The sequence below is a fragment of the Rhinopithecus bieti genome, unplaced genomic scaffold (assembly GCF_001698545.2).
Source record: "Rhinopithecus bieti isolate Rb0 unplaced genomic scaffold, ASM169854v2 scaffold_17010, whole genome shotgun sequence".
Lineage (NCBI taxonomy): Eukaryota > Metazoa > Chordata > Mammalia > Primates > Cercopithecidae > Rhinopithecus > Rhinopithecus bieti.
This window is the reverse complement of record NW_016808932.1, coordinates 1012878-1037042: the sequence shown is the minus strand read 5'-3', so window position 1 is coordinate 1037042 and position 24165 is coordinate 1012878. Positions and strand designations below refer to the sequence as shown.

At 47.6% G+C, this 24165-nt stretch overlaps 1 protein-coding gene across 3 annotated transcripts in view; it reads right to left on the bottom strand.

The window, feature by feature from the left end:
• Positions 1–154: 154 nt before the first annotated feature.
• VSIG10 (V-set and immunoglobulin domain containing 10) overlaps positions 155–24165 on the bottom strand; it is a 46263-nt gene continuing 22252 nt past the window's right edge. Inside the window, exons 3-9 of one of the 3 annotated variants that reach the window (XM_017887869.1) lie at positions 17199–17501; positions 14289–14549; positions 8118–8411; positions 6053–6163; positions 5746–5761; positions 2149–2357; positions 155–442 (exon numbers count right to left, since the gene is read on the bottom strand). In XM_017887869.1, the coding sequence (XP_017743358.1) occupies positions 390–442; positions 2149–2357; positions 5746–5761; positions 6053–6163; positions 8118–8411; positions 14289–14549; positions 17199–17501 (1247 nt within the window). In that variant the 3' untranslated portion in view covers positions 155–389. The remainder of the gene's footprint in view (positions 443–2148; positions 2358–5745; positions 5762–6052; positions 6164–8117; positions 8412–14288; positions 14550–17198; positions 17502–24165) is intronic. The other 2 variants (XM_017887870.1, XM_017887871.1) reach the window with 2 other exon arrangements.

Below are 24165 nucleotides of genomic sequence, written 5' to 3'. Positions count from 1 at the left end.
GAAAAAAAAAAAAAAAAAAAGTGGCAAAAGGCACCAAGACCCAGTGCTTCCCTGACCTCTGCTCCCTCCAAATAAGCGTCTATCACAGTAGATCAACCTGGATAAAGCCAGGGTTCACAGCAGAAGTGGCACCTCAGACACCAAAGCAGCCTTCCTTCTCAAAGCTTTTAAACATCATCGGGAAAACTTAGAGCAAATCAAACCAACGTTTTTCAATAAATGGAAGGAAAGATGTGTGTGCTTGGTTTTGTTTTTTGCTGAGACCCAAATGTTGCTAGTGCAAGCCCCGGCCAGGGGTGTGCAGGTCGAGTCAAAGCTGAATGAAGAGCTCATCTTCAGTGTAGCTTTCCAAGCTTTCAGAGCAAGACAACCATGGACCATCCTCTTCTTCAGACTGGCCTGTCTTCTTGAACAATGTCACTTTGCTCCTCACTGCTGTCATCTGCACAGGGGGAAATAAACCCAATGCTTTGTAATCAGAGTGTGATTCTATTTCAACCATCAGTCATCAATCATCTCAGTGATTTCTAGTCCTTTCCTGGTGAGTCACAGAATGGGATCTCATGGAGAAGAAGGTGGGGTAGGGTATGTTTTCCCCTTTTCACCTGTTTTCTACATTCAAAACCTCTAGGCATGCTTGATACCAGCCATCCTTCATGTCCTCTGCTCACGCCCCTGCCCTCACCTGAAACAACCTCTCTCCTTTCTGCTTATTCCAACTCAGCTGTCCTAAAGCCTTGCTTCATGTCCACCTCTTCCATAAAGCTTCCCCTGACCAGTGCACCCCTCCAGGCTCTTATCTTTCTCTAAGGTCCTATAATTTTTGGTTCAGTGGCACGATCTCAGCTCACTGCAGCCTAGACTTCCTAGGCTCAGGGGATTCTCCCACCTCAGCCTCCCAAGTAGCTGGGGCTACAGGTACATTGCCACCATACCCAGCTAATTTTTTGTACTCTTAGTAGAGACGGGTTTTGCCATGTTGCTGAGGCTGGTCTCAAACTCCTGGGCTCCAGTGATCCGCCCACTTTGGCCTTCCAAAGTGCTGGGATTACAGGCATGAGCCACCGTGCCTATAATTTTTAAATATTGTCCATCAGGCAATTAATCAAATATCTTTCTGCAACAGCTCTTCTACTGCTCTCTCAAAGTGTTGGTTCAGTCTTGCTCCTGTTTCCATTTCCCCTGTGGGTTTTAGTTTGTTCACCTAAACTGGTTTTTTGTTGTTTTTTTTTTTGAGACAGAGTCTCACTCTGTCACCCAGGCTGAAGTGCAGTGGTTCAATCTCGGCTCACTGCAGCCTCCGTCTCCCGGGTTCAAGTGATTCTCCTGCCTCGGCCTCCGAAGTAGCTGGGATTACATGCACCTAGCATGCCCAGCTAATTTTTGTATTTTTAGTAGAGATGGGGGGTCTCACCATGTTGGCCAGGCTGGTCTCAAACTCCTGACCTCAAATGATACACCTACCTCAGCCTCCCAAAATGCTGGGATTATAGGCGTGAGCCACTGCACCCGGCCTGAACTGGTCTTGTAAAGCTCCCTGCATGAAGACACTACCAGTTTCTCTTTTCTGTTGTTCCACAATGCCAATATTGTGCCTACCCTAGACCAGGACCTTGATAGTTTGTCAATTTGATTTTCATGTTGGTAGTTGATAGTAGTCTCAGGTTCTAGACTAAAGTTTAGCTATCTTCCCCAGCCTTTACAAAACCAAACTCACCCCTTAGAGATTTCCTGCTGAGAAGCTCACTGCAGCAGTTCAGAGGTTTGTGGGCTTTTTTTGTTTTTTTTTGTTTGTTTGTTTGTTTTTTGAGACAGGTGTCCTACTGCTGCCCAGACTGGAGTGCAGTGGCGTTATCATAGCTCACTGCAGCCTGGACCTCCTACACTCAAGCGATCCTTCAGCCTCAGCCTCCCAAGTAGCTGGGATCACAAGTGCACACCACCATGCCTGGCTAATTTTTCTTTCTTTCTTTCTTTTTTTTTTTTTGTAGAGACAGAGTGTCACTATGTTGCCCAGGCTAGTCTCGAACTTCTGGGCTCAAGTAATCTTCCCGCCTTGGCCTCCCAAAATGCTGGGATTATAGGCATGAGCCAACATGCCTTTGTTTGTTTTCTGTTTATTTGTTTGTTAAAGGAAAAAGAGCTTACCTTGTAGATCCTGGAATCCATTTCCCATCTGCTCTATGTTCCCATTCACCAAGGCGGTCACTCTGTGAATGTGGTCCTGCTTAGGTATTTCTTTTGGCAACTCCTCTCTCTCATGTGCTTCCTCCTCTTCCTCTACTGCAGCATCTTCCTCCTCCTCCTCCTCCTCTTCTGAATCCACCAAAACCATGACATCATCCATGTTTTGTCCCCTAATTTCCAAAGGGAAAAAATAATCAAGAAGATTTCCTATTTTTCCCAACTTCAGCCCTCACTGAATAGGAAACACTAGATTTTTTGCGACCCCATTAGTAATATGGAAAATTCCTCATGCACTCAGCTTGGTGAAGTAATGAGATGATGGTGTGGTAACCGCAGAGAGAGATGCTGCCACAAATTGCTTCAGATGATGGTATCTCATGCTGGGTTTGTTTTATTACTCCCTTGCTCCTCGGGCAGGTGACCATGTCCCAGGCATCTACCATTTCATGTCCCCTTACAGCAGACAGACAAATGTTTTTCCTTTTCTGAAATGCCCTCGTTCTGCTCTACTTACCGAAATCTGTCCCCCTCCTCATTTTGGAAGACAGAGGCAAAGTCCTCTGTCTCCCGCTAAAGACCTAAATTAATGATTGCATTTAGAGTCCACACTGTAGCTTATTTACTGTCAGCTCACTAGCTCTGCCTACCCAGCCAGACTTTGCATTTCAGACTATACATTTCTTTTTATTTTCTTTTTTTCTTTTTCAGGATGGCGTCTTGCTCTGTTGCCCAGGCTGGAGTGCAGTGGCGCGATATTGGCCCACTGCAACCTCCACCTCCTGGGTGCAAGCAATTCTCCTGCCTCTGCCACCCAAGTAGCTGGGACTAAAGGCGTGCGCCACCACATCTGGCTAATTTTTGTATTTTTAGTAGAGACGTGGTTTCAGCATGTTGGCTAGGCTGGTCTCTAATGCCTGGCCTCAAGTGATCTACCCACCTTGGCCTCCCAGAGTGCTGGGATTATAGGCATGAGCCACCGTGCCCGGCCTGGACTGTGCATTTCTTCTTTTTTCTTTTTTTGAGATAGAGTTTCGTTCTTGTTGCCCAGGCTGAAGTGCAATGGCACAATCTTAGCTCACTGCAACCTCCGCCTCCCAGGTTCAAGTAATTCTCCTGCTTCAACCTCCCGAGCAACTGGGATTACAGGCATGCGCCACCACACCTGGCTGAGTTTTTGTATTTTTAATAGAGACAGGGTTTCTCCATGTTGGTCAGGCTGGTCTCGAACTTCCAACCTCAGGTGATCCACCCACCTCAGCCTCCCAAAGTGCTGGGATTACAGGCATGAGCCACCGCACCCGGCGAAACAAACTTTTTTTTTTTCAGACGGAGTTTCACTCTTGCTGACCAGGCTAGAGTGCAGTGGCGCGATGTCGGCTCACCACAACCTCCGCCCCCTGGGTTCAAGCGATTTTCCTGCCTCAGCCTCCTGAGTAGCTGGGATTACAGGGATGTGCCACCACGCCCGGCTAATTTTGTATTTTTAGTAGAGACGGGGTTTCTCCATGTTGGTCAGGCTGGTCTCAAACTCCCGACCTCAGGTGATCTGCCCACCTTGGCTTCCCAAAGTGTTGGGATTACAGGCGTGAGCCACCATACCCAGCCTGGACTATGCATTTCTTGAGGAAGAAAGAATGAAAGTCACAGGTCAGTCACCTGCCCGAGGAGCTGTGTTACATTCTCATTTAATCTTCACAAACCCCTTGGTGAAACAGATCAGGAGACTAAGGCTCAGAGAGGATCAGGGATTTTCTATGGGTACAGGGCTTGGGAATGGCACAGCTGTCATTTGAACCCAGGTCCAATAGTGTCAATGCCGTCTCCTCCTATACCACACTGATGCCTCCGGTGAGAAACAAGCCCAGGGAATGACAGACTTACTGAGAGAATGGCCCTCCAATACAGGGCAGTAAAGGTAATGTTTTGCTACGAAAGATGGTCCCAGAACAATAACATCCTGTTGTTATGAATAGGTAAAGAACTGTTTTTCCATAGGATCATAAAGAAGAGTACTCTGCTCCCACCCAGAATCTCCTTAGGAAATGTAATACACAAGTTCCATTTGGTTCCTTTGCCCCTACTGGGGTTTCCTTTTGGGAGGGGGTTCTAGCCATGCTCATAGTAGTCTTCCAAAACACTGTAAAACTGGCTGGGTGCAGTGGCTCATGCCTGTAATCCCAGCACTTTGGGAGGCCGAGGTAGGCAGATCACTTGAGGCCAGGAGTTCAAGACTAGCCTGGCCAACATGGTGAAACCCCGTCTCTACTAAAAATACAAAAATTAGCCAGGCATGGTGGTGCGCACCTGTAATTCCAGCTACTCGGAAGGCTGAGGCAGGAGAACGGCCTCAACCCAGGAGGCAGGGACTGCGGTGAGCCGACATCGCGCCACTGCACTCCAGCCTGAGCAAGAGAGCAAGATTCTGTCCCAAAAAACAAAAAACAAAAAAACAAAACAAAACAACTCTAAGACCATGATTGATTCTTTCTTTTAGCTGTTTTTAGAAAATTAAATACAACAAATGCATGAATGACTGGCTCAAAATGTACACATTGTCTTTCTGTCTCAATGACAGACCTGCAATGTGTCCAGCCCTGAGGTTTGGCGTTGTAAAAGAACACAGATTTTGGAATTGATTAGACCTGGACCTGAAGGAAGGCACTGCTGCTTTCTTCCAGAATGAGCTTGCATAAATTACTTCATTGAGCCTCCATCCCCTTATCTGGAAAATGGAGACGTCACCACCACCCTGAGATGATGAAAGGGTTTATAAGAATACCTGATGGGCCGGGCGCGGTGGCTCAAGCCCCTAATCCCAGCACTTTGGGAGGCCGAGACGGGCGGATCACGAGGTCAGGAGATCGAGACCATCCTGGCTAACACGGTGAAACCCCGTCTCTACTAAAATACAAAACTAGCCGGGCGAGGTGGCGGGTGCCTGTAGTCCCAGCTACTCGGGAGGCTGAGGCAGGAGAATGGCGTGAACCCAGGAGGCAGAGCTTGCAGTGAGCCGAGATCTGGCCACTGCACTCCAGCCCGGCGACAGAGCAAGACTCCGTCTCAAAAAAAAAAAAAAAGAATACCTGATGAAACCCCTACACCAGTGTCTAGTACATTGTAGGTCCTCAGTGGTAGTTGTTATTATTGTTTTTTTTTTTTTTTTTTTTTTTTTTTTTTTTTTTTTTTTTTTTGAGACGGAGTCTGGCTCTGTCGCCCAGGCTGGAGTGCAGTGGCCGGATCTCAGCTCACTGCAAGCTCCGCCTCCCGGGTTTACGCCATTCTCCTGCCTCAGCCTTCCGGGTAGCTGGGACTACAGGCGCCCGCCACCTCGCCCGGCTAGTTTCTTGTATTTTTTAGTAGAGACGGGGTTTCACCATGTTAGCCAGGATGGTCTCGATCTCCTCACCTCGTGATTCGCCCATCTCGGCCTCCCAAAGTGCTGGGATTACAGGCTTGAGCCACCGCGCCCCGCACTATTATTGTTCTTATGAAAGGAAGGGAACAAAACAGAAGTGAAGACAGATGGTGGGAATGGGTTTGAGTCTAGGGAACACTCACCTGAAAGTGTTTCCTACTGAAGAGAGAAAGGAAAAACCATTAATATCCAGTAACATCCACTTCAACCTCACAGGTTCTTATTCAGGCTAACATTTACTAGAGGAACAAATAAGAAAACTGACTCAATGTGACAGGTGATAGGGTGTCCCGGGATGGTACCTAGATGACTTATTACTGTACATCTCGACCCAACGAAGAAGCCCAGAGAACAGAACTTCCGGTGGGCGCATGACAGGGGCCAACCTTCCCCAACCCGCACCTTTTCAAAAGCTTGGAAGAGAAGCTAAGGGACCCAGGGAGCCCTTACCTTTCCAGCAGAACACAGGGCTGTAATACAACAGAAGCCCTGAGATAATGGCCAGTCCCAGCAGAAGGAGACTCACAATGGTTCCCACAATCCCCCCGATATTTAAAGGTTCTGTAAAGACAAATCACACCGTTGATTCTTCCATCAGATATGTGTGCAATTAGAACAACACCTCCCTTTCTCTGCGTGGATCCAGTTCTTGTCTTATCTTGATTGCTGACCTTGGGTACGGTTTATGACCTGTCTGTAATGCCAGATAAATATTTTATCACCCAACCTCAGAGAGTTTGTGGGGATGAGATGGAGCAGGGAATGTGAAAAAACAATGGAAAGTTAAAATCTCTCTGTCTACCAAACATTGAGACTATTTATAAGGCCACGGTAAGTAAGAGTGTGAGAGTTATCAATGCCATGATAAACAGAGTGATCAATGGAACAGAACAGAGAATCCAGGAACAGGTCCACACGTAAATATACTTGATATATGACAGGGTATTGAGCAAAGGAAGCACTATTTAAGAATTGGTACTAGAGCCTGGGCATGGTGGCTTACACCTATAATCCCAGCACTTTGGGAGGCTGAGGAGGGCGGATCACCTGAAGTCAGGAGTTTGAGACCAGCCTGACCAACATGGTAAAACCCCATCTGTACTAAAAATACAAAATTAGCCAAGTGTGGTGGTGCATGCCTGTAATCCCAGCTCCTCGGGAGGCTGAGGCATGAGAATCGCATAAACCCGGTAGGTGGGGGTTGCGGTGAGCCAAAATCGTGCCATTGCACTCCAGCCTGGGCAACAAGAGTGAAATTCTGTCTCAGAAAAAGAAAGAAAGGGGAGGGGAGGTGTGGGAAGGGAAGGGCAAGGAAAGAAAAGAAGGAAGGCAGGAAAGGGAAAAGGGAGATGAAAAGGGGAAAGGGAGAGGGGAAGGGAAGAAAGAAAGAGGCCAGATGTGGTGGCTCATGCCTGTAATCTCAACACTTTGGGAGACTGAGATGGGAGGATCACTTGAGCCCAGGAGTTCAAGGCCAACCTGGTCAACATGGAGAGACCACATTTCTATAAAAAATAAAATAAAAAGAAAGAAGCATAGACATCTATAGTAAAAATTAAAATTCAGGACCATGGTTACCTTTCAAGAGGGGCCCAGGACTAGGCCTAGAGGGAGGGCTCCCAGGTAAAATTCAGTATGCCCAGTGAAATTTGGATTTCAGATAAATAATGAATAGTTTTTCAGTGTAAGTATGTCCCATGAAATATCTGGAACACACTTATACTAAAAAAAAAATTATTATTTTTCTAAACTCAAATTTAAGCAGGCATCCTGTTTTTAAAGTTCTATTTGTTATTTTCTTCTCTTTGAGATGGAGTCTTGCTCTGTCGCCCAAGCTGGAGTGCAGTGGCGCGATCTTGGCTCACTGCAGCCTTCACCTCCCAGATTCCAGTGATTCTGCCTCAGCCTTCCAAGTAACTAGGATTATAGGCACCTGCCACCATGCCCAGTTAATGGTCTCCAACTCCCAACCTCAAGTGATCTGCCCATCTCAGCCTCCCAAGTAATTCTGTTTTTTTTACTAGCAATGGGGTTTCACCATATTGGCCAGGCTGGTCTCGAACTCCTGGCCTCAACTGATCCACCCGCCTCGGCCTCCCAAAGTGCTGGGATTACAGGCGTGAGCCACCACACCCAGTCCTATTGTTGTTTCCAAATCTGGCCCTGAGACATACAAGTAACCTAATGCACGTTGGTACTATTCTAGATCCTAAATGGGATGACAGTTTCTTAGGTGTTCCTTTTGCTGTTATGCTTCACAACTGATACACACTAGATACCTATTCTTTGGTGTGTATAGATAGTATGTAATTTTTGCTACCTATGTAAACATTAGTGAGTTTAGGGTTGGATAATAATTTATTCCAGCCACCTTGTCAAGTCATAAGCAAGCAGATATGCCTTCTCCCAGTTGGCAGTGACCCACAAGCAGGGAGGCACCAGGCTGTCCTCATGCTGGTGCTGGGTGCTCTTAAGCTCTGAACCCTCCTCCTTCAGGCTCAGTTCCACCACTCACCTTTCACACTCAGCCAGATTTCCACCTCCCTCACCCCTACAGGGCTCTCAGCCCGGCAGACGTAGTAGCCCTCATCCAGGTCCTGGGAGCAGTTGTGGATGGTGAGGGTGGCGTTCTGGCCGTCCTGGGTAATGAGATGGCGGCTGCTGGGCTGGATGACCACCTCAGGCTGGGAAAGGTTCCTCAGCCACAGGATCTTGGCAGGGGGGTAGGCCCCAGACACCTGGCAGGTAAGTGTCACATTGCCCCCAACGAAGCAAGTCTTCATGGGCTCAGAGAGAAGGGAGGGACCCCCTGGTGATCAGAAGTTAAAGAAAGACAAATGTTAGAGATTCAAGTCATGAAATGAGATCTGCAAGAAAACTACAGTAGTCTTTTTTTTTTTTTTTTGAGATGGAGTTTTTGCTCTGTTGCCCAGGCTGGAGGGCAGTGGCACGATCTCAGCTCACTGAAACCTCTGCCTACCTCTGCCTCCCTCTCGGGTTCAAGCAATTCTCCTGCCTCAGCCTCCTGAGCTGGGATTTCAGGCGTGTGCCACCACACATGGCTAATTTTTGTATTTTTAGTAGAGACAGGGTTTCACCATGTTGCCCAGGCTGGTCTCAAACTCTCAAGCTCAGGTGATCTGCCCATCTCAGCCTCTTCCAAAGTGCTGGGATTACAGGCGTGACCCACCGCATCCGGCCCCAGTCCCCTTTATCCATGATTTCACTTTCTGAGGTTTCAGTTACCACGGTCAACTACAGTCCAAAAATATTAAATGGAAAATTCCAGAAATAAACTTTTTTTTTTTTTTTGAGATGGAGTCTCACTCTGTCACCCAGGCTGGAGTGCAGTGGCGCAATCTCGGCTCACTGCAATCTCTGCCTCCTGAGTTCAAGAGATTCTCCTGCCTCAGCCTCCCGAGTAGCTGGGATTACAGGCGTAAGCTACCACGCCCGGCTAATTTTTGTATTTTTAGTAGAGACGGGGTTTCACCATATTGGCCAGGCTAATTTCGAACGCCTGCCTCAGCCTCCCAAAGTGTTGGGATTACAGGTGTGAGCCATCATGCCCGGCCAATTCATAAACTTTTTATCTTTTCTTTTTTTGCAGTACTTCTAATATTCACAATTTCCTGAGTTTTAAACTGCACACTGTTCTGAGTTGTGTGATGAAATCTCGCACCATCCTGAATGAGCCTTTCTTCATCACAAGAAGGCTGAGTGGACATTTTGAGAGAAAGATCACATTCACATAATTTTTATTACCGTATATTATTGTATATATATTGTATAATAATATACAATATTATACATTGTGCCTAATGTATAAATTAACCTTATCATAAGTATTTATGTATAGGAAAAAGCATAGTACATATAGGGTTCAGTGCTACCCATGGTTTCAGGCATCCACTGGGGATCTTGGAACATATCCCTCGTGGATAAGGGAGGAGCACTACCTTTCCTTCCTAATGAAGCAACTCCAGAAAATTTTATTTTTTGTTTTATTTTGTCTGAGACAAGGTCTTGCTCTGTTGCCCAGGCTGGAGTGCAGTGCCATGATCTTGGCTCACTGCAACCTCTGCCTCCCAGATTCAAGCAATTCTCATGCCTCAGCCTCCCAAGTAGCTGGGATTACAGGTGCCCGCCACCATGCCCAGCTAATTTTTGTACTTTTAGTAGAAACAGGGTTTCACCGTGTTGGTCAGGCTGGTCTCGAACTCCTGATCTCAAATGATCTGTCCACCTTGGCCTCCCAAAGTGCTGGGATTACAGGCATGAGCCACTGCACCTGGCCAACTTCAGAAATTTCTGTACCACACCTGGTCTTACATAATAATAAGCCTAACATTAACTAAGCATTTAGTGCGGGCAAGGCACTGTTACACATATTAACCCAATTCACTCTCACAGCAACCCTATTATGCCCATTTTGCAGATAAGGAAACTGAGGCACAGAGAAAGTTAAGTAATTTGCTCAATGCTACAGAACTAAATAGGAAATGCAGCTAGGATACAGAGTGATCAACTGTCCCAGTCTGTCCAGGACGTGGAGTTTTCCCAGGATGTGGAGTTTTCAGTCCTAAAACCAGAAGAGTTCTGGGCAAACCAGGATAAACTGGTTCCTGTATCCACAAGCTTTCCTTCTATGCTATACACTACTACATATAAAAACTGTACTGATCATATAAAAAATGGACACATATCTAACAAGGATTTCAAGGGCACAAGAGGGCAGCTGTATTTGTTTCCAATTGCTAATGTAACAGATTGTGACAAACTTAGTAGCCTGAAGCACATTTATTCTCTTACAGTTCTGGAGGCCAGGAGTCTGGAATGATCTTACACCAAGGTTAACATCAAGGTGTTGGCAGAGCTGGTTCCTTCTGGACACTCTAGAGTAAGCTTGTGCAACCCGCAGTCTGTGGGCCAAATTCAGCCCAGGATGGCTATGAATGTGAGGACATGTCTGCTTCTCTATGGTGGTGGATATCATGAAAATTATGCACAGACCCTTTTTTTTCGCTCATCACCTATCGTTAGTGTTAGTGTTTGTGTGAAATCCACTCCCATCATCCAATTACCTCCCACCAGGTCCCTCCACCAATATTGGGAGTTACAATTCAACATGAGATTTGGGTGGGGACACAAAGCCAAACTATATCATGGGGTTTCACTGTGTTGCCCAGGCTGGTCTCAAACTCCTAGGCCCAAGCAATCTGCCCGTCCTCGGCCTCCCAAAGTGCTGGGATTATAGGCATGAGCCACCGAGCCTGACTGATCCTGGCACTTCTCATCTCCCTTACCTTCCCCCCTCCCTCCCTTTTTTTTTGAGACAGAGTTTCACTCTGTCACCCAGGCCTGGAGTGCAGTGGCACAATATTGGCTCACTGCAGCCTCAACCTCCTAGATCAGCCGCCCCAGTAGCTGGGATTATAGGTGCATACCACCACTCCCAGCTACCTTATTTATTTTTTATTTTTTGTAGAAACAAGGTCTGTGTTACCCAGGCTGGTCTCGAATTTGTAGCCTCAAGCTATCCTCCCACCTCTGACTCCCAAAGTGCTGGGATTACAGGCGTGAGCCACCATGCTGGGCCTTCTCTCTTCTTACAAAGAAATACACCAGTCATTGAATTACAGCCCACTCTAATCCAGTATGACCTTATCTTAACTTGATTCTATCTGCAAAGACTCTTTCCGAATAAAGTCATATCCACAGGTATTAGGGTTTGGACTTGAACATACCTATTGGGGGGACACAACTGAACCCCCAACCTCCATCCAGCTTTATCAGTATTTTACACACAACACCCCAGCCACACGGGTCTTCTCTCGGGTCCTCAAATGCCAAATTTGTTTCCACCTCAGGGCCTCTGCGTTTGCTATTGCCTCTGCCAGGAACATTCAGACCACAGTCTTCACCTAGCCAGCTCCTTCTCATTCTAAGGATGATTACCACCTCAAGGAGACCTCCCTGCCACCCTAGGAAAAGTGTCCCTCTTCTTATAAAGACCTCTCTTTTATATATACCATTTTATTATCCTCATAATTATTATCATATCTGGACTTATCTTACTTGTTTTTGTACTTTCTGTCTTCCTTCTACCTCCATGCCACCCAGGATATAAGCTCTGTGAAAAGGAATGGTTATGGTTTTAAAATATGTACAGACATTGTCTGACACTCCTCCCTTCAAAAAGTGGTAACTAATTCTCCCCAGTTCTCTTGAATGTGGGCTGGACTCATTTCTAATACACAGAGTGTGGCAGAAGGGATCCCATGTAACTCCTGAGGCTAGGTCATAGAAAGGATAGCATCAGCTTGTCTCGCTCCGTCTTGGATCATCTGCTCTGGGAGAAGCCAGCCGCCATGTTGGAAGGACATTCAAGGAGCCTTATGGAGAATCCCACATGGAGAAGAAATAGTTGCCAGGCATGGGAGTGAGGACTTCAAAAGTGATTTCAGCCCCGCAACCTTCAAATCTTCAGCTGACACCCCAGACATATAGAGCTAAGACAAACCATCCCCAGTGCCCACTGTGCCCTGTCTGAATTCCTGACCCACAGAAATAGTCAGGTAATAAATGGTTATTCAGGCCGGGCGCAGTGGCTCAAGCCTGTAATCCCAGCACTTTGGAGGCGCGACGGGCGAGATCACGAGGTCAGGAGATCGAGACGATCTGGCTAATAGCGTGAAACCCCGTCTCTACTAAAAAATACAAAAAAACTAAGCGGGGGGCCGCGAGGCGGGCGCCTGTAGTCGCGCTACCCGGAAGGCTGAGATAGGAGAATGGCGTGAACCCGGGGAGGCGGAGCTTGCAGTGAGCTGAGAGCGGCACTGCACTCAGCCTGGGCGGCAGAGCAACGACTCCGTCTGCAAAAAAATAAAAAAAATCAAAAAATAAATGGTTATTCTTTGTTTAAAGGCACTATGTTTTGAGCGTAATTTGTTAGCATCACTAGATGCTATAGTTTGGATATGTTTGTTCGCGTCCAAATCTCATGTTTACATTTTGACTCTCAATCAATGTTAGAGGTAAGGCGTAATGGAAGGTATTTGGATAAGTGAATTCTCATTCTATTAGCTTGGTGCAAAAGTAATTACAATTTTGTCATTATTTCCTTTTATTTTCTTTTATTTTTTTGAGATGGAGTCTTGCTCTGTTGCCCAGGCTGGGATGCAGTGGTGTGATCTCGGCTCACTGAAAGCTCTGCCTCCTGGGTTCATGCCATTCTCCTGCCTCAGCCTCCCGAGTAGCTGGGACTACAGGAACCTGCCACCATGCCTGGCTTTTTTTGTATTTTAGTAGAGACAGGGTTTCACTGTGTTGGACAGGATGGTCTCGATCTCCTGACCTCATGATCCGCCTGCTTTGGCCTCCCAAGGTGCTGGCATTACAGGCAAGAGCCACCATGCCCAGCCTGTCATTACTTTCAATGGCAAAACCACAGTTACTTTTGCACCAATCTAATATTAGTGCTGGTTGTTTTTTTGTTTTTTTTTTTTGAGATGGCATCTCGCTCTGTCACCCAGGCTGGAGTGCAGTGGCACAATCTTGCTCACTGCAACCTCCGCTTCCCGGTTTCAAGCGTTTCTCCTGCCTTAGCCTCCTGAGTAGCTGGGATTACAGGCACGCACCACCACGCCTGATTAATTTTTGTAATTTTAGTAGAGATGGGGTTTCATCATGTGGCCAGGCTGGTCTCAGACTCCTGACCTCAAGTGATCTACCAGCCTTGGCCTCCCCAAGTGCTGAGATTACAGGTGTGAGCTACTGCGCCCAGCAAGCACTGGTTGTTAAAAAGAGCCTGGCACCTCCCTTCTCTCTTGGTTCCTCTCTCACTATGGATCTCTGCACAAGCTGGCTCCCCTTTTCCTTCTGTCATGAGCAGTAGCGGCCTGATGCTGTCACCAGAAGCCAAGCAGATGCTGGTGCCATGTTTCTTGCACAGCCTATGGAACTATGAGCAGATGAATTAATTTTCGGCGAGCCCCGGTGGCTCACACCTGCAATCCCAGCACTTTAGGAGGCTGAAGCAGGTGGATCACTTGAGGTCAGAAGTTCGACACCAGCCTGGCCAACATGATGAAACCCCATTTCTACTAAAAATACAAAAATTAGCCAGGCATGGTGGTGCATGCGTTTATTCCCAGCTACTCAGGAGGCTGAGGCAGGAGAATCACTTGAACCCGTGAGGTGGAGGTTGCAGTGAGTCAAGATTGTGCCACCGCACACCAGTCTGGGCAAGAGAGCGAGACTCTGTCTCAAAAAAAAAAAAACAAAAACAAACAAACAAACAAAAAACAATTTTCTTTATAAACTACCCAGCCTCAGGTATTCCTTTACAGTAACAGTAAATGGACAGACACAAAAGATGATGAACCTCATCTGTCTTGTTCACTGCTCCATCCTCAGCACCTAGAAACTGTACCTGGCACATAGCACGTGCCCAGTTAGTATTTGTCAAGTGGAAAATAGCTTGGACTAGAACGAAGAAGCTTGAGTGAAGCATCTCTAAAGTTTGAAAGGAATGAAACATAAAGAAAAAGAAAGGAAGAAAGGGAGGGAATTCAGTCCACTCTGACATCCTGGGATTTCTTCCTCAGAGGAACTCTCAAATGCTTCTCCCAGGAGAAAGGAAGGCAGGTGAACTCCCAACCCCGACAAAGCAAAACAGACTCACTGATCTGCACCACGCAGCTGGCGCCCGACTCTGGCCCGACTATGTGGCTTGTAACACACTTGAACTTCTTGCCATCCGACAGCTGGGATTCGCTCAGCATTTCCACCCCCAGCTTTGACTTGCCCACGATTACACCTCCTGGCTCTTCCATCCACACGAAGTCAGGGTCAGGGTATCCCCCATCCCAGCGACAGGTGAGCTGCAGCATGAACGATCCTGATGCCATCTGTGCCCAGCACTGGGGAGCTGATGGAGGGGGGTCTGCAAAACACCAGAGGAGAGCATGGGCTGAATCACAGACTCTAGGATCAGCCACTTGGCTGACTCTAAGGATGGCAGAACCAGGGTCTCAGAGAGACATCAACTCCAGTTAGTGTCAGTGTCTAATAGCTCCTAGCACAAATTCATGCCTGACAACAGTCAGGTTTCCTCTGTTGCGTGTTAAATCTCTGGGGACCTGGGTCTCATTCACCTTTGTATTTCTTTCTTTTTTTGAGACAGAGTTTCACTCTTGTCGCCCAGGCTGGAGTGCAGTGGCACGATCTCGGCTCACTGCAACCTCTGCCTCCCAGGTTCAAGCAATTCTCCTGCCTCAGACTCCCAAGTAGCTGGCATTACAGGCATGCGCCACCACGCCCTGCTAATTTTTGTATTTTTAGTAGAGACAGGGTTTTGCCATGTTGGTCAGGCTGGTCTTGAACTCCTGACTTCAGGTGATCCACCTGCCTCAGCCTTCCAAAGTGTTGGGATTACAGGTGTGAGCCACCGCGCCCAGCCTCGCCTTTGCATTTCTTATTTATTTTTTAATCTTTTTTTTTTTTTTTTTTAATAGAGACACAGTTTTGCCATGTTGGCCAGGATGGTCTGAACTCCTGGCTGGCCTCAGATGATCCACCTGCCTCGGCCTCCCAAAGTGCTGAGATTACAGACGTGACTACCACGCCCAGCCCCGCTCTGCATTTCTACAGTGGTTTTGGTCCAAGATACTTGTGTATGGGAGTGTTTGGTTGGTGTTTCCCCACCCCTGAGATAAAGGTTCATGGACCACTTGTTCACAACAGTGCTAGAGGGCCTGGTGCCTGTGACAGTCACACTGGGTCCACAAAAAGAATGTATAGCCGGGCGCGGTGGCTCAAGCCTGTAATCCCAGCACTTTGGGAGGCCGAGACGGGCGGATCACGAGGTCAGGAGATCGAGACCATCCTGGCTAACATGGTGAAACCCCGTCTCTACTAAAAAATACAAAAAACTAGCCGGGCGAGGTGGCGGGCGCTTGTAGTCCCAGCTACTCGGGAGGCTGAGGCAGGAGAATGGCGTGAACCCGGGAGGCGGAGCTTGCAATGAGCTGAGATCCAGCCACTGCACTCCAGCCTGGGCGACAGAGTGAGACTCCGTCTCAAAAAAAAAAAAAATGTATATAGATGGATAGATGAACACATAAATTGTGGTCCATCCATGCAAGGAATGGACTATTATTCAGCCATTAAAAGGAATGCATTACTGATACATGCCTCAACATAGATGAACCTCAAAAACATGATGACAGGTGAAAGAAGTCAGACACAAAAAGCCCCACAGTGTATGATCCATTCATATGAAGTGTCCAGAACAGGCCAACCCACAGGGACAGAATGCAGATTGGGGGTTGCCCAGGTCTGGGGAAAAGAGGGAATGAGGGTGACTGCTTATTGGGTACAGGGTTTCCATTTGGGATGACAAAATATTTTTGGAGGGCCAGCCGTGGCAGCTCATGCCAGTAATCCCAGTACTTTAGGAGCCTGAGGTGAGCAGATCACTTGAGCTCAGGAGTTTGAGACTAGCCTGGGCAACATGGGGAGACCCTGTCTCTACCAAAAATACAAAAATTAGTCAGGTATGGTGGCACATGCCTGTAGTCCCAGCTGCTCTGGAGGCTGAGGTGGGAGAACTGAATGGCTTGAATCTGGAAGGTGCAGGCTGCAGTGAGCAGAGATCGCACCACTGCACTCCAGGCTGGGCGACAGAACGAGACTCAGTCTCAAAAAAAAAAGAAGCAAATGTTTTGGAATCTGACACAGGTGATGGTTGCATAAAAGCGCTGAATGCCACTGAATTATACATTTTTCTTTTTACTTTTTTTTTGAGACAGAGTCTCACCCTGTTGCCCAGGCTGAAGTGCAGTGGCACAGTCTCGGCTCACTGCAACCTCTGTGTCCCAAGTTCAAGTGATTCTCCTGCCTCAGCCTCCTAAGTAGCTGGGATTACAGGCGTGAGCCATTGCACCCATTCAACTGTATGTTGTTAAATGGTTACTCCTATGTACTTTCACCTCAATTTAGCGGAAAGAAAAAAAAAGAATGCATTAGTGTCCTTCCATGGCTCCCAAGCACTCTCCTGCACCCCTGCATAGCAGCAAGCTTCTAGAAGGGATGATTCCCTCCCTGAGTGTAGCAGCCCCGGGTGTGTGTATTGGGGGAGCCACAGATACATCTTCAGAAGAACCACGTAGCAGGCATGCCTTTAAGGACAAACGGGAGGCCGGGCACAGTGGCTCACGCCTGTAATCCCCGCACTTTGGGAGGCCAAGGCAGGCAGATCACCTGAGGTTGGGAGTTCGAGACCAGCCTGATCAACATGAAGAAACCCCGTCTCTACTAAAAACACAAAATTAGCCGAGTGTGGTGGGGCATGCCTGTAATCCCAGTTACCTCGGGAATCTGAGGCAGGAGAATCGCTTGAACCCATGAGGTAGAGATCGCAGTGAGGTGAGATCGCACCTTTGCACTCCAGCCTGGGCAATAAGAGCGAAACTCCATCTCAAAAAAAAAAAAAAAAAAAAAAAAGACAAATGAGAGAGGCACAAACGTGCAGTTCATAAGTTCATAAAGGGTTAAAGGGAAGAAGTAGGGCAGAGCAGTGCTGCTTACGCACAGTAGACCAGGAGCTCGGTGGTCACCTTTCGATGTCTCTTGCTGAGCAGATTCAAGGCCAAACAGGTGTAGTTCCCTTGGAGGTTTGGCGACATCAGTAATAGTGAGAAAGAGTTGACTGTCAGATTGTGGCCAAAGGACTCACTGCTGGAATTCAGGGCCTGGAACCACCATTCAACCATGGGTGGTGGCCTGGAGCTGCTGTTGCAACTGAAGTCCACCCGGGAGCCCCTGGCTGCGTAGAGGGTGCCGTTGGGGAGTGTGCCGGTGGCTGCAATGTGGACCTCAATCTGATAGGGGCCGCCTGGGAATGACAGAGGGAATAGGATGGCATTAATTATGTAAGAGTGCCACTGGGCGTGGTGGCTCACGCCTGTAATCCCAGCACTCTGGGAGGCCGAGGTGGGCGGATCATGAGGTCTGGAGTTTGAGACCAGGCTGACCAACATGGTGAAACCCCGTCTCTACTAAAAAATTAAAACAAAATTAGCCAGGCATGGTGGCGCACACCTGTAATCCCAGCTACTCAGGAGGCAGAGGCAGCAGAATCACTTGAAACCAAGAGGCAGAGGTTGCAGTGAGCCGAGACCGCGCCATTGCACTCCAACCTGGGTGGGCGACAGAGGGAGATTCCGTCTCAAAAAAAAAGAGTTCATTCGATTGCCTTACCAACTCTAATACATAAACGAACAGGAAACAGCCAATGAAAAGTATGGTATCTAATACCATGTGACAAATGCTATGCCAAGTGCCCTGATACATTATTTCATTTAATCCTGGGTGACTATGTGAGATTTTATTAGGGGCATAAATCTTTACAGAACAGCAAAAGTATATACTGCTCCTTAAAAAACAAAAACAAAAAACTGTAAGGGCTAGACACAGTAGCTTATGCCTGTAATCCTAGCACTTTGGGAGGCTGAGGTAGAAGGATCACTTGAGGCCAGGAGTTCCAGACCAACCTGGGAAACATAGTAAGACTTCATTTCTATAAAAAATAAAAATAAAAATTAGGGCTGGCACGGTGGCTCATGCCTGAATTCCCAGCACTTTAGGAGGCCGAGGGAGGTGGACCACTTGAGGTCAGGAGTTCAACACCAGCCTAGTCAACATGACAAAACCCTGTCTCTACTAAAAATACAAAAATCATCTGGGCGTGGTCACGCGTGCCTGTAATCCCGGCTACTAGGGAGGCTGAGGCAGGAGAATCGCTTGAACCTGGAAGGTGGATGTTGCAGTGAGCCGAGATTGCGCCACTGCACTCCAGCCTAAGCAACAAAGAAAGACTCCGTCTCAAAAAAAAAAAAAAAAAAACCAACATTGCAAGGGCTAGGTACAGTAGCTCAACGCCTGTAATCCTAGCATTTTGGGAGGCTGAGGTAGGAGGATCACTTGAGGCCAGGAGCTCCAGACCAACCTAGGAAACATAGCTAGACTCAATCTCTACAAAAAATTTAAAAATTAGTGCCGGCACGGTGGCTCATTCCTGAATTCCCAGCACTTTCGGAGGCCGAGGCAGGCAAATCACTTGAGGTCAGGAGTTCGAGACCAGCCTGGTCAACATGACTAAACCGTGTCTCTACAAAAAATACCAAAATTAGTTGGGCGTGGTAGCACACACCTGTAATCCCAGCTGCTCGGGAGGCTGAGGCAGAATTGCTTGAACCTGGGAGACGGAGGTTGCAGTAAGCCAAGATCGCACAACTATACTCCAGCCTGGGCAAGAGAGTGAGACTTCATCTCAAAATAATAAATAAATAAATAAATAACCAGGTGTGGTATCACATGCCTATAGTCCCAGCTACTCAGGAGGCTGAGGTGGGAATCTGGCTTTGGCCTGGAAGGTTGAGGTTGCAGTGAGCCATGATCTTGCCCCTGCACTCCAGCCTGGGTGACAGAGTAAGACCTTGTCTCAAAACAAAACAAAACACTGCAGAATGGAAAGTATATCTGTGCAGTGAAGAATTAACACAGCAGTCCTGGGACTCTGGCTTTCCTAGAAAGGCCTGCTTGCAAGGTTGGCCATTGGCTGCTGTCCGGGAACTTGGATTTCAGGAGAATTCCCATCATTCCTAGAACTGAGAAGAGTGGCTTGCTGTGCCTAAACTATGCAAACAATCTGGTTTAAATTGGGCCTAGCATGGTGGCTCATGCCTGGAATCCCAGCACTTTGGGAGGCCGGGTGGGTGGATCACCTGAGGTCAGGAGTTCGAGACCACCCTGGCCAACATGGTGAAACCCCATTTCTACTAAAAATGCAAAAAATTAGCCAGGCGTGGTAGTGGACACCTGTAATCCCAGCTACTCAGGAGGCTGAGGCAGGAGAATCGCTTGAACCCAGGAGGTGGAGGGTGCAGTGAGCCGAGATCGTACCATTGCACTCCAGCCTGGGCAACAAAAGCAAAACTCTCTCTCTCAAAAAAAAAAAAGTGGTTTAAACGGAACACCTGCTTTCCTCCTAGAGTCAGGAATTCAGTAAGTGCAAGGCAGAAGGTGCCCACATGATGAATCCCCAACAAAAAACCTTGAGCACTGAGTCTCCAATGAGTTTCCCTAGTAGACATTCGATGTGCGTAGCCACAACTCATTTCTGGAAGATTTCAGAAAACTCGGAAGCTTGCGCCCCGTTACCCTGGGTTTATTCCCATGCGCGTCTTCCCTCTGCAGGTTTTGTTTTGTATCCTTTTGCTGGAATAAATCATCCTATGTGCTGAGTCCTGTGAGTCCTCTTAGTCCCCAAGTCAAACCTTGGGGACCCCCAGCACAATATCACACTGAAAAGCAAGAAACGGGGCCGGAGGCCAGGCGCGGTGGCTCAAGCCTGTAATCTCAGCACTTTGGGAGGCCGAGACGGACAGATCACGAGGTCATAAGATCAATACCATCCTGGCTAACACGGTGAAACCCTGTCTCTACTAAAAATACAAAAAAATTAGCCGAGCATGGTGGTGGGCGCCTGTAGTCCCAGCTACTCGGGAGGCTGAGGAAGGAGAATGGCGTGAACCTGGGAGGCGGAGCTTGCAGTGAGCCAAGATCCGGCCACTGCACTCCAGCCTGGGCAACAGAGTGAGACTCTGTCTCAAAAAAAAAAAAAAAAAGAAACGGGGCCGGATGCAGTGTCTCACGCCTGTAATCCCAGCACTCTGGGAGGTCGAGGTGGGTGGGTCACCTTAGGTCATGAGTTTGAGACCAGCCTGTCAAACATGGTGTAACCTCATCTCTACTAAAAATACAAAAACTGGCCGGGTGTGGTGGCACGTGCCTGTAATCCCAGCTACTCGGGAGGCTGAGGCAGGAGAATTGCTTGAATCCAGGAGGCAGAGACTGCAGTGACCTGAGATCACACCACTGCACTCCAGCCTGGGCGACAGAGTGAGACTGTCTCAAAAAAAAAGCAAGAAATGAACTAGTCTGACTTTGGCCAAATTACCCTCCTCAGCCTCCATGTCCTCGTCTATAAAATGGGGTGATGACAGTTCCCACTTCCTGGGGTTGCGGTGACAGCTACACGAGTGGGTGCAGTGAAGCACTAGGAACAGTGCGGGCATGTCGGAAACACCTGACGAATTGTTAGGCCTCATCTCAGTTCTTTTCACGTTTCCTTTTTTTTCTGAGACAGAGTTTCGTTCTTGCTGTCCAGGCTGGGGTGCAGTGGGGCTATCTCAGATCACTGCAACCTCCACCTCCCAGGTTCAAGCCATTCTCCTGCCTCAGCCTCCCAAGTAGAGCAGCTGGGACTCCAGGTGCCCGCCACCACACCTGGCTAATTTTTGTATTTTTAGTAGAGACGGAGTTTTACCATGTTGGCCAGGCTGGTCTCGAACTCCTGACCTCAAATGATCTGCCCATCTCAGCCTCCCAAAGTGATGGGATTATGGGCATGAGCCACCGTGCCCAGTCTTCTCTTCACATTTCTGAACTTCCTTCTTGTCCCCTGAAATGCCCTCCACTGTTGGTACCCAGGACCTCTAAGATTCCACATCCTCTTGAAGAATATATCTCCTCCCAAAATATATATAATTATTACTTGTCAATTCAAACGTTTCTATTTTAGTTTTTGTTACTTTTTAAAATTACATATTTATGTATTTGAGATAGGGTCTCCCTTTATCACCCAGGCCGGAGTGCAGTGACACAATCACAGCTCACTGTGGCCTCGAACTCTCAGGCTCAAGCAATCCTCCCATCTTAGCCTCTTGAGTAGCTGGGACTACAAGCATGCAACAGCACACCAGCTAATTTTTAAATTTTTTATAGAGACAGGATCTCGCTATGTTGCCCTGGCTGGTCTCAAATCCCTGAGATCAAGCAATTCTCCCACCTCAGCCTCCCAAAGTGGTGGGATTACAGATGTGAGCCACTGCACCTGGACCAATTAAACATTTTTTAAAAGACTGTACCTAACAGCTGTTCATCCTTAAGTAATTCAGTGTCCTACCTCTCCCAGAGACTTCCTCTCTAAAAAAAATAAAAGTAGGCCAGGCATGCTGGCTCACGCCTGTAATCCCAGCAACTTGGGAGGCCGAGGCAGGTGGATCACTTGGGGTCAGGAGTACAAGACCAGCCTGAGCAACACGGCAAAAACCCATCTCTACCAAAAATACAAAAATTAGCTGGGCGTGGTGGTGGGCACTTGTAATCCCAGCTACTCGGCAGGCTGAGGCAGGAGGTTTGCTTGAACCTGAGAGGCCGATGTTGTAATGAGCTGATATTGGGCCACTGGAGTCCAGCCTGGGCCACGGAGCGAGACCCTGTCTCAAAAACTAAACTAAACTAAAATTAAAATTAAAATAAATCCAGGAAGCACAATGTTTAACCAAAAGAATAAATCTATGGCTGCAGATTTTTGAACAGAAATAGGCCAGCAACAAAAATTATTTGCAGCCGGGTGCGGTGGCTCACACGTGTAATCCCAGCACTTTGTGAGGCTGAGGCGCACAAATCACCTGAGGTTGGGAGTTCTCAAGACCAGCCTGACCAACATGGTGAAACCTTGTCTCTACTAAAAATACAAAATTAGGGCCGGGCGCGGTGGCTCAAGCCTGTAATCCCAGCACTTTGGGAGGCCGAGACGGGCGGATCACGAGGTCAGGAGATCGAGACCATCCTGGCTAACACGGTGAAACCCCGTCTCTACTAAAAAATACAAAAAACTAGCCGGGCGAGGTGGCGGGTGCCTGTAGTCCCAGCTACTCGGAGGCTGAGGCAGGAGAATGGCGTAAACCCAGGAGGCGGAGCTTGCAGTGAGCTGAGAACCAGCCACTGCACTCCAGCCTGGGCGACAGAGCGAGACTCCGTCTCAAAAAAAAAAAAAAAAAAAATACAAAATTAGTCAGGCGTGGTGGTGCATGCCTGAAATCCCAGCTACTCGGGAGGCTGAGGTAGGAGAATCGCTTGAAACCAGGAGGCAGAGGTTGTGGTGAGCCGAGATTGTGCCATTGCACTCTAGCCTGGGCAACAAAAGCGAAACTCGGTCTCAAAAATAAAAAATAAAAAATAAATATTGGCTGGGCGTGGTGGCTCACACATGTAATCCCATCACTTTGGGAGGCCAAGGTGGGCGGACCACGAGGTCAGGAGTTCGAGACCAGCCTGGCCAGCACGGTGAAACCCCATCTCTACTAAAAACACAAAAATTAGCCAGGCATGGTGGCATGCACCTGTAGTCCCAGTTACTCTGGAGACTGAGAAGGAGAATTGCTTTAACCCGGGAGGCAGAGGTTGTGGTGAGCCAAGATTAAGCCACTGCACTCCATCCTGGGCAACAGAGTAAGAGTCCGTCTCAAAAAAAAAAAAATTTTTTTTTGTGGCAGGAAACAGCTTTTGCAGATAGACCTCCTTGAAGAACAGTACCTCCTTTGCCTATGTCCAAACCCATTGTATAACTATAGAAATCATGGGTTTCAAAGGACAATGTTCTCATGAAGTTGCAGCTGGCTCCTAACAGTTTCAGGGATCTGTTGGAATCACACTGCCTCCAGGGGAAAACTTAGATCATGGTTTGGGAGGTGCTCAAATGTCCCATTTGCCGTTGCTGGCTAGCTGGTTAGGTATGCGGATCAGCAGGTCTTCGGGCATACCAACAGCTGGTACGCAGCCAATCAAGCACCGGGCACGTCCAAGGTACTGGTAGCCAACGCCAGGTACTGTCTCAGCTCGGACAAGTCTGTCACACTGTGGCCCCAGAGGGGTCCCAGTCACCCGGCATGGACAGTGTGGACCCCCAGACACCAGCTGGAAGAGATTTTTGCCAAGCACAGTTCTCAAGAAGAAATGGAGCTGGTTTACAGGGAGTAAATGAGAAGGAAACAGGTAGAAGAATTCAAAATTTAAAAAGAAAAACCAGCAAATGAGAAAGCCTAAAGGGGCCTCCCGAATTGTTCAGTGTTCAAAATTAATAGCTCATCTCTAAACCCCTGGGGTTTGAGTCTTTTGTGTTTTTTTGAAATGGAGTCTCGTTTTGTCGCCCAGGCTGGAGTGCGATGGTGCAGTCTTGGCTCTTTGCAACCTCCCCTCCCATGTTCAAGTGATTCTCAAACCTCAGCCTCCACTGTCCTTCCTATAAAAAGAGTGCTAATGACTTATATCACTGGGTTATTGAAGGATCCAATAAGGTAACATAAGCAGGGCACTTAGCCTGGTCAATATTCAGCAAGTGTCATCTGATATGTTATCAGCATATACTTGTAGATCGATTCTACCACAGGGGTCGGCAAATGCTAGCCCACCATCTGTTTTGTATAACCCAAGAGCTAAGGATGGATTTTAATGATGAGCACTTTTGATCAATCTGACGAGAGAACACTACCTGTGAATCCCAATTAAGTGAAATACTATCCTCCCCGAAAAAGGAATTCCATTCTTCTCATTAACAGATCTGTACTGCAAAAAAAGTTATCAATTACTATTTTATGTATACAAATATTTTATGTATACAAATATATAAATTATATATTTTATGTAAAATA